Genomic DNA, 14145 nt, shown 5'->3' with positions numbered 1-14145 from the left:
CGCGTCAGCAGCACCGCGTGCACGAGGAGCAAGCAAACAAACACACACACACACACACACTAATATTACACACACATTAATATTAATCGCTTTTATTTTAACACTAATTTTGCTTATTAATATACATAATAATGTAGCTACAATATCAGCACCCTTAACAATAACATTATAAAATACAATGTAAATCATATTTGGTGGCACAGATTTTGGAGGGAATAACTGTAATATAGAAAGTTGGTCAACTTTTAATAAGAAAACTTTTAATAATTTTTTTTATTAGTAGGGCCCTACTAAATTCCCGGAAATGCTTAATTTCACAGAGCTCATTTTTTTAAAATCACAGATTTCACGGATTTTTAAAGAAAAGTGCCACATTTCACAGCAGTCATTAAATAACACTTATAAACTGAATGATAAAATCAATGTAAGATACAATACACAGCACAGCTACCTTAATAGTTTCCTCTCAAAGACGAATATTCTTGTCCTTGTTTTGACACCCCATCCTCTGTGTCTACAGAATCGTTACATCAAATCGTAACCAAACTCAGTTACACAAGTAGTGTTTTTACCTGCTTTAGACATCGACATTTTGTCTAACCGGTTGCTAGTATAACCAACCATCTTTAGAGTTCGCTGCATTTATAAAGAAAGAAATAAACTGTGCACAAACTATCGCAGCACAGAGATGATCACGTGTGTAAAGAAGCACATATTACACAGGAGACGGCTCATTTCACGGTCCGTGACACGAGTTTCACGGCCGTGAATTAGGTAGGGCCTTACCTATAACCAATTAAAAAGTGATTGTTCGATTAAAGATTCCAGTTCAGAACAGCTACAGATCTCTACAGTGAAAGAGCATCGATTTAAAACGCACCCGACTCACCACAGTGCGCATGCGCCACACTTGTTAGAGACCCGAGCAGTTAAACTTGTTTGTATGCATTTAAATTATATTAATCACGAAGGGTGAAACTATTACACATTAAAACAACAAACAGAAGCTGTTGTGTCAGTATGGAGTCTGACTGCGTGTTAAACTCTGCACAACTCAAGTTGTGCTTGATGTTTTTTTTGTATAGTTAATACAAATGTGGATATTTTTCACCATATCCCTGTATACAGGTAAAACTCTGATCAGAATGTCCATTGTGCTCCAGTAAAAAGGTAAAACTGCTGATAATATCTACACCAATGTTGTCAGGAAGAGTTTTACTATATGCATAGTCAAGGCTTGTAATTAATTGTTGACTACAGACTTTGTTTAAAATCTGGTTTTGCTCAGTGTTTATGTTCATCTTGATGTTCTGCTTCCGCCACATGTGTTGCAGTTTCTAAATCTAGGTTGTACAGTTAATTCTTAAAGGTCTTGTAATTTCATTCTGCTTTACACAAATTCAGCTCATCCAGTGCCAGAGCCAACAATGCAACCCCAAAACAACAGTGAGCCTTCTTCATGTTGTACAGTAGGCATGTTGTTTTTTTTATTTGTTGACATGAGGTTTTATTTTGTTCTGTCAATAGAACATTCTCACAGATGATACAGTCCAGAGGGAGAACCGTCTTCACACTAACACCACACTATGTCTGTAATAGAATAAACAACATCTGTGCAGTAAAACGCTTCTGATTTTTTTACACAAAGAGATCAAAATACTCTGAAGACACTTTTGAAAGAAACAAACAGTTGAGAATCAGAAGGCTGCCTCAGTAAAAAACAAACAGAATAGATTAGAAATAGAAAACAATTAATTGTTCTAAAGTAACCTGCTGAGTTTTGAGCTGAATAAGAACAGCTGAAACACACAGTTGTGAGATGATTCTCCTCCCAAACCCAAAACATTGTTCTAATTAGAGCTGTGGTAGTTCAGTGGCCCAGTGATTAGAAAGCTGTTGGTTGGTAGAAAGCCCTGCTACTGTTGGACTCCTGAGCAAAGCACTCAACCCCTAATTGCTTATAAAAGTCATAGTGTAGAAACAGATGACTGAGATGCAGTTTATTGTTCTTTGTGCAACTGTTGTTAATGCTCTAATTTTTGTTTTGACTGCTAGTATCAGTCTAAACGCACGTTGTAAAATCTTGCATGTTGCACATCAGGGGACGACTTGTGGTTTCATTAACTTTCCAACTGTTGATCATTTGTATACAAAGAAGTGTGCAGAGTGTTTGCTATGACTAAGAACGTTAGGAAGCACTTTTACTATAACTGCTACTTGTTGAGTTTCTCCAAACAATAACAATGTCCTTTGTGATAGATTTAAGGTAAAATTTACACAAGAATATTATTTTTTTTATTATAATAAGGCAGTTGTAGCCTAGCAGTTGGCGGCACGGTGGCTAAGTGGGTAGCACTGTCGCCTCACAGCGAGAAGGTCCTGAGTTCGATCCCCGGGTGGGGCGGTCCGGGTCCTTTCTGTGCGGAGTTTGCATGTTCTCCCCGTGTCTGTGTGGGTTTCCTCCGGGTGCTCCGGTTTCCTCCCACAGTCCAAAGACATGCCGCTAGGCTAATTGGAGACACTGAATTGTCCCATAGTTACCTAGCCGCTGCGATGCACAGACCAGTGCATTGTAGTGCCGGTCCCAAGCCCGGATGAATAGGGAGGGTTGTGTCAGGAAGGGCATCCGGCGTAAAAACTGTGCCAAATCCCGCCGGCGACCCCTAACGGGAAGAAGCCGGAAATGCCGACCCCGTAACCGAGAAACGGGACAAAGGCTGAGGAACAAGAAGAAGAAGAAGAAGAAGTTGTAGCCTAGCAGTTAAGATACTGGACTAGTAATCGGTTGAAAGGTCACTGGTTCAAGTCTCACCACTGCCTGGTTGCCACTGTTGGGCCCTTGAGCAAGGCCCTTAACCCTCAATTGCTTAGACTATATATGGTCACAGTACTGTAAGTCGCTTTGGATAAAAGCGTCTAAATGCTGAAAATGTAAATGTATTATCTACAGCTTTAATATAAATACATGTCTATATACATTTTAATTTAAAAATATTGTGCTTTGTCCCCAACCCTTTTTTTAAACAGATCTTTATTTAAGTTTAGAAAATACCTACTTTTATTCATATTCCAAGTACAAAGTTCAGACATTAGGCACACACATACTGTACATAGCGCCGAAATAACAAACTAACACTGCAACAGCGACACCTGCAGTCTGGATAAAGTGAAGCCCGGGCGTAGTTCGCCTCTGTACCGTTATAACAGCGACATCTGCTATCTGGTCAATGCGTCTGCACGAGTGGTAGTTTATAATTCAATGTATTTAAAATGATTGCTATATTTATATTTATTATACAGTAATAAAAATATTCCCTAGTTGATGTTAACTCAGAGAATTTCCTCATTTTCTTCCAACCACTTCTTATCAGATCAAGAGTTCCAGAGAGGCTTTATTGTCATTTCAGCTCTATACAAATACATATTGAAACGAAACAATGTTCCTCCAGGACCAGGATGCAACACAGAACAAAAAGTGCAAGACAATACAATAAACACAGATAAAAAAAACAGGACAATAAATACAAAAAGACATTTCTAATCTAAAAAAGTGATTTTTAGGAAGGAGACAAGACTAGAGACAAGTGTAGTGTTGGCCGGTACATGGTACTGAGTAAATGATAGGTGAGGTAAAAACTGAGATAAAGTCTCAGTTTGTGTTTTGACATCTATAATCTTTACATCTTGTAATCCATAATCTATACTTAATTTGTACCATACACTGTATACTTGAAACTGCACCTCTGTCTGCCTGTCTGTCCATCTATCTGTTCTATCTATCTATCTATTGTCTATCTATCTATCTATCTATCTATCTATCTATCTATCTATCTATCTATCTATTATGTCTATCTATCTATCTATCTATCTATCTATCTATCTATCTATCTATCTATCTATTATGTCTATCTATCTATCTATCTATCTATCTATCTGTCTGTCTGTCTGTCTGTCTGTCTGTCTGTCTATCTATCTATTATGTCTGTCTGTCTATCTATCTATCTATCTATTTATCTATTATGTCTATCTGTCTATCTATCTATCTATCTATCTATCTATCTATCTATCTATCTATCTATCTATCTGTCTGTCTGTCTGTCTGTCTATCTATCTATTATGTCTATCTATCTGTCTGTCTGTCTGTCTGTCTATCTATTATGTCTATCTATCTATCTGTCTGTCTGTCTATCTATCTATCTATCTATTATGTCTATCTATCTGTCTGTCTGTCTGTCTATCTATCTATCTATTATGTCTATCTATCTGTCTGTCTGTCTATCTATCTATCTATCTATCTATCTATCTATCTATCTATCTATCTATCTATCTGTCTGTCTGTCTGTCTGTCTGTCTGTCTGTCTGTCTGTCTGTCTGTCTGTCTGTCTGTCTGTCTGTCTATCTATCTATCTATTATGTCTATCTATCTATCTATCTATCTATCTATCTATCTATCTATCTATCTATCTATCTATCTATCTATATCATAAAACAAGCGAGATAGATGTTAAACAAGTTCTGTGCAGTGATTGATCATATGTGGTTCCACTCCTGATCAGAAGCTGCACCATTATTGGCCAAATATTCTAAATCGTGGAATCTTTCTGCATAGTGATTGGCAGAGCTGCGATTGACCTACATTTCTCTGCTATGATTAGTCAAACGTTGGAAAAGTTGGAAAGATTTCTGCACAGCGATTGGCTGTCGAATGTTGGAGCAATTAATTTTATTTGTGCTGGCAGTCCAACATTGTCCAGTACAGTACCTTGAAACTCGACGTCAATTGGTTCAACTAAGATTTCGAGTTTAGGGGACGTCAAGTTACAAGGTACCACTGTATTTCCAAAAGATTGCCAGCAGCAGTGCACTGGGGGAAGCAAGATTGGTCTGTTAAACATAAATTACTGACAGGAGGCAGTGTGAGGACAGTTGTTCTCCTATTCTAAGGATGAGACACATGAAGCCACTTTTAACTTTAAGGGGACACATGAAACCCCCATGCATCTGTTTATGGATGTCATTACTACTTGTGCGCAACTTATTTTAGTGCTTACTGATCGCTTATTCTCATTTTTATCGTGCGTTTGTAATCACACGTTACTGATAAATAAAAATAAACATAAATGTAATGCAAAATATTTCTACCAGGAGTGGGGTTCGAACCCACGCGGACATATGTCCATTGGATCTTAAGTCCAACGCCTTAACCACTCGGCCATCCTGGTAAATACATTTACCTTAGTCACAGCTCGTCCTTTTAAAATAAAGTGTAAAATAATATTTGACGACTGCAAATTACAGTTGTATTTTTTTGTAATTTGTGAACGCGAACCTTCTCCTCCATTACGGTTAACCGAAAGCCTGCCAAGCTTGCTAACTAACTAGCCTACAAGCTACATTAGCTAACTTGCAATCTAGCTAAGTGCACTTTCTATGCAATTAATATACTTATGCATGCACATATGTAGCTTAGCGAAGCGTAATAAATAATGAATAAACAATCGATCGCAATAGCTAAAAGAACCGTTTTAGGGTGTGTGCTGTATCCCAAATTGCTCCTTATTACCTATCTATGTGCACTAGATATTGTACACTAAGGCGGTCCGAGGGGGCTGACCTAGTGCACTAAGTATCCTGTAAAAGGTCGTTTGTATTGCAGCCACGCTGGCTCGATTACTGAAAGTTAGGTTTACACAAACCGATGTTTGTGCAACCAATAAAACATTTTAGTAAAAGTTACTTAATAATCCGCAGTTTGTGAAATGTTTTATACAATATAACACGACAGAAATATGGTCATTGTATACCAGGAATCTGTCTTGGTCTGTGAACAGAAAAAGAACGGAACAAAAAGGTCAACAGTCAGTCAACAAAAACAATGATCAATTGCAGACATACAATTCAACTTTAAGAAACATAGTGCAACTTATTAACATGTAACCGTGCAAAAAAGTAAACAATAACAGTACTAATATACTGTACTCACATTGGTGGGGTAGAGTTTTTGTGTAACCAGCAAACACGTGGTCACAACGTTGTTACTAACACTAATTTTGACATCAACAACGTGGACTTCTCCAAATGTCAAAATAAAACATGTAAGTATTTTAACAATGATGTTCTACATCCTTTAAATGTGTTATATGAAAAATACACAATATTATGTTGTGAACAAACTGAGCGTGACAAGTTTGCAAAATTGTAAATAATACAAACCCAATTTCAAACCCAAGTTGAGACATTTTGCAAGAAAATTATTGTGTAAGAAGATGTTTGTTTGTTTGTTAGGATTTTAACATCATGTTTTACACTTTGGTTACATTCATGACAGGAACGGTAGTTACTCATTACACAAGGTTCATCACTTCTCAAGGTTATATCGAACATAGTCTTGGACGATTTAGTGTCTCCAATTCACCTCACTTGCACGTCTTTGGACTGTGGGAGGAAACCGGAGCTCCGGGAGGAAACCCACGCAATCACAGGGAGAACATGCAAACTCCACACAGAAAGGACCCAGACTGCCAGATAAGATAATATCACAATATTATGTACGGTAGATGGTGAAATACTTAAGTTATTTGCAATCTTGCATAAAGAAATACTTTTGATTGACAGTTCTCTCTGAAAGTTTGGCAGAAAGTGGTGACTAAGTGCAAAGACTCTGCCATTGGTGAAGCCTTCTTCTTTTACTCAATGATGTTACCTTCATCTGTTCATCTGTCACTGTATGATGTTATTTTGAATGTATTCCAGACATGAAATCTAAAATGTGTTTATTTTTACAAAACACATCTAAATTTGTCAGAACATTCAAAATCATTTCTTTGTACATTTGTCACTTAAATATTTAAGAGTATTAACAAATCACAGATTCTTGTTTTTATTGCATTTTAGAAACTTTCCCAGTTTTTCTGAAAAGTGAAACAACAGTTATCCAAACAATAAAGCAAAGAAACCACAGAAATGTAGTTCTGCAAGTAGTTTGTTGATACTGCACTCAGAAATGGTTTAATTGATTTAATTCACTGAATGAAAAGCCGAGCTGATTCTAGTTTCATTTTGATATTTGCTCTCGTTTACTACTTTATAATGTAGTTAAATTATATAACAATATCAACAACATACACCAGGTAGTTTCGATCTCGAAATCCGATGGATTCATTTACACTTTATCTAAATTGACCTACAATTTGAGCCAGTAAGAGTGTAGAGCATTGCTCAGGGTCCCAACAGTGGCAAGTTGACGGGTGAGGGGGCTTGAACCGGCAACCTTCTGAGTATTAGGCCAGTACCTTACCACTGCCCCTAATCAAGATTGATTCGAAGTTCTAATCTAAACAAGTTCCAATCGTGCTGATCTCAGACAATGGTGTTAAATTTTACTCGATCAGGGTCGCGGTGAGACCTGTTTTCACGGAATCACTATAACACATGGTAATGCTCAATCACACCCCGAACAGCACGCCAATCCATCGCGGGACCGGTAGCACCACCGGGGATTCGAACCCCCCGTCCTCAACTATAGTAGGATTATAATAATAATAATTATTATTATTATTACGTACCTGCATTGATCCTCGTCCTGGTTGCGTTTACATGAAGGCTCTTGTCAAACACACACACAAACACACACACACACACACACACACACACACACACACACACACACACACACACACACACACACACACACACACACACACACACACACACACACACCAGTGTTCCAGAATGACGCTCCTTAAAACAGTTCACCAGGGGTTTTAACTTTTGACGGAACGCACTGTGACGTAATCATTCATCAGCCAATAAGAGACGGAGATTAATTCAGGTCAGCTCAGGTAAAATCCACTGCGGTAAAGTTGGTTTTATCTTCGCATATTCGGATTTCTTTCTTCAATGACTTTTAAAAGATGTGTCCATAAAGGCTAATATGTGTAACTGGTCATTACTGGCAATCAAGACAATCAACTACATCTCAGTTTACTACCGAAACAGATGCTTTTCAACAATAAATTGCTTTCAATGTGTGCCGTAACCGCTAGGAGAGCTCAGGGAGCGTCTAAAAACTCACATAACACAGAAATAGCAGCAAATAGCGATCGTAGGGTTCCAAGCACTAAAACCATTTTTTTTGTTTTAGAAAATACTTTTAATAGTTTTTTAACAGCTCATCGCTTTGAATTATGATAGAATAAAAAGACAGGCTTTACACAATATTTACACATTTACACATATTTACACTCAGACTACATGTTATAAGTTTTTTTTTTTTTTAATGAAATGTTTCAGTGGCTTTTGAACAAATATTCTAAAAATAGGTTGTAAATTGAGTGGAACCAACATGACATACATCACCTCTTAAATTGGCAACTTAATATCTGCCTTATTAAGCTGACAAAATTTAATAAAAAAAAACCTTCTAAACAATTCTTCAAAGTTCTCAACAACAAGTTGTACTTCATTAAATGTAAACCAGAAGACAAACTACACCTGCTATATTGACATTGTCACCCTTTATTACACAGTAAAAACAGATTAAAAAAAAAATCTCTTTTACTATGTAATAAAAAGTGATAGTGTCAGAATAAGAGTTGTAGTATGTAATGTGGGTTACACTTGAACAAATACAACTCGTTTTAGAGCAATATGATTAATACTTTAAAAGCTATTGAAGTTATTAAATAAAAATCTATTTTACTATGTCATAAAAAGTTACAGTGTCAGAATAAGAGTTGTAGTATGTAATGTGGGTTACACTTGATAATATACAACTTGTTTTGGATCAATCTGCCCATATATCACATATGGGCCAGTGATAGCTCAGTGGTTAAGGTACTGGACTAGTAAGCAGAAGGTTGCCGGTTCAAGCCCCGCCACCACCAAGTTGCCACTGTTGGGTCCCTGAGCAAGGCCCTTAACCCTCAATTGCTCATTGTGTTCCGCTCACTGTGTAAGTCGCTTTGGATAAAAGCGTCTGCTGAAAATGTAAATATGCTGAATACTTTAAAAGCTATTGAAGTTATTTAATAAAAATCTGTTTTTACTATGTAATTAAAAGTGACAGTGTCAGTATAAGAGTTGTAGTATGTAATGTGGGTTACACTTAATAATATACAACTTGTTTAAGAGCAACATGACGAATACTTTAAAAGCTATTGAAGTTATTAAAAAAAATCTGTTTTTACTATGTAATAAAGGGTGACAGTGTCAGTATAAGAGTTGTGGTATGTAATGTGGGTTACACTTGATAAAATACAACTTGTTTAAGAGCAATATGCTGAATACTTTAATAGCTATTGAAGGTATTAAATAAAAATCTGTTTTATTATGTAATAAAGGGTGACAGTGTCAGAATAAGAGTTGTAGTAAGTAATGTGGGTTACACTTGATAAAATACAACTTGTTTTGGAGCAATATGCTGAATACTTTAACAGCTATTGAAGTTATTAAATAAAAATCTGTTTTTACTATGTAATAAAGGGTGACAATGTCAATATAGAAGGTGTAGTTTGTCTTCTGGTTTACATTTGATGAAGTACAACTTGTTGTTGAAGAATTGTTTAGAAGGTTTTTTTAAATTAAATTTTTTCAGCTAAAACCAACTTTACCGCGGTGTAAAATCCACCTTCCGCATACAGTGAAATTACTGCTGTTTATGTCTTATGTATAATACATATTGTCATGCACTTCTATTCTTTTTCATTTGTTCCTTTTGCCCAATCTGAGTTTTTCTCACTCTTTCTACTCACTCATGTTTTTGTCGTTGTTTTTATTTGGGCTGCAGCATCCTAAGTCTGATCTGAATGCATTGTCGGAGCCACCTGTTGTAAAATAATTTGATAAGTATTATTAGTAGTACAAGAATGATATTTTGCCAGTTAGAAACGTTTTGCTTTTAATTAAAAGGACATTGGGTCAAATTTTGGCTCTAGCAGTTTTACAGTAAACTGCAAATATTTCAATTATTGTCTTAACATGTTTTCTAGCTTTACTGATGGCCATGTTAACCAGCAAATAAAAGCTTTGAAAGAAAATCATACACATATATTTTTACAGTAATATCAAGTATAATTCAGTCTTTTATGAATTGTCTTATATTTTACAAGCCATCTGAGAATATATAGCTAACATGTTTTGTAAAACATAGTAACAATCTTCTGACTTTTCCAAAGATTCAGTGTTTCATTTAGAAATGTGTTTACACTTTTTATTTTATGCTTGACTATCAATAGTTTTGTAAAACATTCCTAGCACATAGACCGGATGCAGTATATTATGCAGTGTGTAATGTGATGCCAGTTTAATTTCCTTGGAGGCACAGTTTCTTCAGAATCATATACAGTGTGTGTTGCGCAATCCCAGGTATTTCAAATATTTAAAACCAAGAACTGTTTAATTAAGTGTCTTCATTTATTCATCATCTGTCTTACCACCACATTATCCAGGACAGGATCGCACTGGGTCTGATTGGGCAAAAGGCAGGAATCAGTCCAGACAGGTCACTAGTTTGTCATAGGACATACACACAGGGCAATTTTAGTAGATTTTGGGAGCTCACGTTTTAGTAGTCCTTGGACTTGTGGTAGGAACCCAGAAGAAGTACACATGGACACAGGGAGAACATGCAAACTCCGCACAGAGGGGACCATAGCTGCTCGGCCGGGGAACAGTGCTACCCACCGAGCCACCGTGCTACCTCTTATCAGGTATTTGTACAAAGTATTTAATTGTCATAGAAATTTAAGAACAACATTTATTAAGCTTTATTATTAACACCGGACAAAACTGCAAATATTAAATGCAATTATAAATCATTTACAGAAAATACTATATCAAACTATATAGCAAAATATTGAACGTTAAGTTATTAAATCCAGACACAAATGCATTAATATCTTGCATCTATACATTCTAAAAACATGTATGACAGTGTAATATGGTGTGTACAATTTTAATGAATGTGCAAATGAACCTTTTTAATGCTGTATTGGTACCTGATAAGAGTTTTGAATGATAAACACCTCTAAAAGCAGGCTTTCTGTTTTCCACAGCACAAGAACATTACAATAATTGTACAGTTTTATTGTTTTGTGACTGATACAACTTTAAAGTTAAGTTTCTTAATCATGTGCTGTTTCTGTTATTTTGTCCACCTACACAATAATAAAAAAAAAAAAACCAAAATAACCGAGACCAACAATAACCAGTGTTTAACAGGTCTTCTTCTAATGATGCACTGATAAAAAGAACAAACAGGGAACACATATAAAATGAAAAATAAAAAGGAAAATAAAACATTTAACATTTTAACAAATAATAGTTGATTTTTGTTGCATTTACTTCCTTGTTGTTCACGATGCTGTTCACCTTATTTACTAAGAATGCAAACAGCCTGTTTCACCATGGCTTTCATGGATTTGCATGTCATTTGAAATAGCCTAACCTTTTCCTAAGAAACTGTATCCTATCACTGTTTTTAACCCACCCAGGCTATAAATCTCTAAGACCTGTGCTTAGTCTTTTCTTTCTCCTTTCCTCAACTCTCTCCCTCTCCTTTTCCTTCTGTCGGTAGTATTCCTCCTTGAGATCTTCCCGTTTTCTACGCCTCCAACCTTTAGCAGAGACATGGTAAAGGTCCACGTTGTTGCCTGAGTATGCATCTCTGTGGGTGGCCCTGTACACAGCTTCCCTGGCTATTGAGACTGCTTCATCCTCACTCATCCCCCAGTGAGTCCTCCCATCCAGGATGGAGTAAGCATAGGGGGAACCTGAGCCCACAGAGAAGAGGTCGCCCTGCAGGCGGAGACCATCGCTGCAGACGTAAAAAAGCCGTGGACCAGTTCCTGCTCTGGGTTCAGTTTTAGATTTTGGTTGGCAGGTTGACACGTTAGTGTCTTCAACAGATTGAAAACCTGATGTGGCACCTTCAATCATCCCTGCTTTTGTACTCGGCATCATTTCCTTTTCCTCACCATCCCATCCACACAGAGTGGCGGCCACACACAGCTCAGTGCCCTTAAAAGGATGGAGCATGTGCGAGAGCAGCTTGGCGGCACCTCCTGTGGAGAGTCTTTTTCTGTGTCGAAGCTGGTAAAGCCGCAACTCCCGAGCCAGGATGCGCTTCCAAAGGGCGCAGTCAGCTGAAGTTCCAGAAGTAGTCCCCACCAAATGAGAGTGGACAGGTAGGATTTTTGCTGATGCCGGGCATGCCACCAGGCCTCCACAGCTAGATCGTGAGTCAGCTGCTGCAATCACTCCGCCCTGAAAGATGAATCCCAGTGTAGTGGTGCCGTGACCCAGAGGGAATGGTAAAGGGACAGAGGGGGAAACTGAAAAAGGAGTAGGAGTGTTCATGGAAAGGTAGGGTAAAGAGTTTTGATGATGATTATTTTCTTGAGGGTCTGTCCAAGGTGAGTTTAACTTAGGGTGAACCTGACCAAACTCAATAGGACTGTCTGTAAGGTATTCATGCACAGGTACATAAAATTCCAGTGAACTTGAACCGCAGTGTATCTCTAGCCAGGTACTTTCCAGGTACATAGATGACAAAAGTGATGAATTCCACTGCAGGTTGAGAGAGAAGCTGTGAAAACCACACACGTCTTGCAAAGCCATGAGTGAATGATCGTATATTAAGTTATAAGTTATAATGATGCAAATAGAAAGTAATTAACACTGTACAGAACCATAAAGTTTCTATACAAGCCACGCAGAAGAATTTGGTTTGTTTAAAAATCAGAACTTTTATAACCTTGGCTTATGATGCATCATTTCCTCCCTCCCCAATAAAGCCACGCTAACATTTTCACTGAAGTGAAGCACAGAATGCTGTTTTGTGCTGAATATGTGCTTGGCATCATCTGACAAGCTGAATTTGTGTTTATTCAGGTCTCAGAAAAGCTCACCCAAGGTCTACAGTTAAAGTTAAAAGGTTAAAGACGTGTATATCACAGCAACCATTAGTTTAGTCTGAGACTAAATGATTAAAACACAGTAATATGTAATATACATACAGCACACAATATTTGGTTATACACTTTATTACCAAAAGTACAAAGACACTATTCCATGACCTAGTTGTACATTCCATTTCAAAACAATGTGCATTAATCTGGAGTCATTTGTTTTGCCTTTATAACAGCATCCACAAATTTTTTAGTGAAAAGAGGATTTGTTGGGTCAGACACTGATATTAAACAGGAAGGCCTGGCTGGCTCAACGTTTCAATTTATCCCAAAGATGTTTAATGGATCTGAGGTAAGGGCTCTTCGTAGGTCACTGGATTTTCTCCTTACTAAACTTGTCAAACCATATTGACCTGGCTTTGAGTACAGGGGCACACTCATGGTGAAACAACAACTGATCTTCCCCAAACTGCTGCCACAAAGTGGGAGGCACACTTTATTTTATAAAATTAATTTTATACACCTGCATATATAGCAATTGGTGTGGCTGAAACAACCTAACTTAATAGCTTGTTGTGGTGTCCACATTCTTTGGAAAATATAGAGTAAGTCATTTGGCTATTATCCACTTTTGATAGCCATCAAAATGTTTGAAACATCTCTGGATGGATTTATATAACCTGTCAGAACTGGAAGAGTTAAACCATAATTGTTGGTTTTCTAGCATGGACTTGATGTTAAACACCTTGGGATGAATTAAAGGATCGATTTTTAAGCCAGTCATTATACAATATCAGTGTCTGATCCTACAATATTTGTGTTCTGTAAAGGATGTTGACTTTTTTTATTTTTACTTCTGCACGAAGGGTGTGGGTTCAATTCCCCTTCTGTTCTGATTCTCCTTCTGCGTGGTCCTTTTTGTTTGGTGATTGCATGTTGTTCCTGTGTCCGAGTGGGTTTCCTTCCACAAGTCCAAACACATGCAGTCAGGCCAACTGGATGTACTAAATACTGACCTCAGTGTGTGTGTGTGTGTGTGTGTGTGTGTGTGTGTGTGTGTTGGACACTGTGATGGACTGGCGACCTGTCCGGGCTGCTTCCTTTACCTTTCGCCCAATTAATCAGACCCACCGCGACCCTGACCAGGACAACGTGGTTGTAAAACAGACAATGCATGGATGACCAAACGTGATTTGTGACCAAAGTGTCCAAAGCTTTGAACCAGACGAATCAGACG

At 37.4% G+C, this 14145-nt stretch overlaps 1 protein-coding gene and 1 non-coding gene across 2 annotated transcripts; both read right to left on the bottom strand.

Annotated features, from left to right (window-relative positions):
- Window positions 1-5139: 5139 nt before the first annotated feature.
- Window positions 5140-5222, bottom strand: trnal-uaa (transfer RNA leucine (anticodon UAA)). The gene has a single exon. It is a non-coding gene; the product is annotated as a tRNA-Leu (tRNA).
- Window positions 5223-11493: 6271 nt separating this feature from the next.
- psmb11b (proteasome 20S subunit beta 11b) lies at window positions 11494-12357 on the bottom strand. The gene is made up of 2 exons (XM_063016089.1): window positions 11976-12357; window positions 11494-11846 (listed from the first exon to the last, which is right to left on the bottom strand). Exons 1-2 carry the CDS (start codon window positions 12355-12357, stop codon window positions 11494-11496), a joined length of 735 nt encoding a protein of 244 aa, XP_062872159.1.
- Window positions 12358-14145: the final 1788 nt, after the last annotated feature.

The sequence above is a fragment of the Trichomycterus rosablanca genome, chromosome 19 (genome assembly GCF_030014385.1).
Source record: "Trichomycterus rosablanca isolate fTriRos1 chromosome 19, fTriRos1.hap1, whole genome shotgun sequence".
NCBI classification, from domain to species: domain Eukaryota; kingdom Metazoa; phylum Chordata; class Actinopteri; order Siluriformes; family Trichomycteridae; genus Trichomycterus; species Trichomycterus rosablanca.
Note: the sequence above shows the minus strand (reverse complement) of the source record. Positions and strands in the feature narration are given on the sequence as shown.

Excerpts from the sequence above, each read along its gene's own strand:
- psmb11b (XM_063016089.1), bottom strand. The coding sequence starts at position 12,357 with ATGAACACTCCTACTCCTTTTTCAGTTTCCCCCTCTGTCCCTTTACCA. Across the intron at positions 11,847-11,975 it reads CACTCTGTGTGGATGGGATG|GAACTGGTCCACGGCTTTTT; the intron begins GTGAGGAAAAGG and ends AACCCAGAGCAG.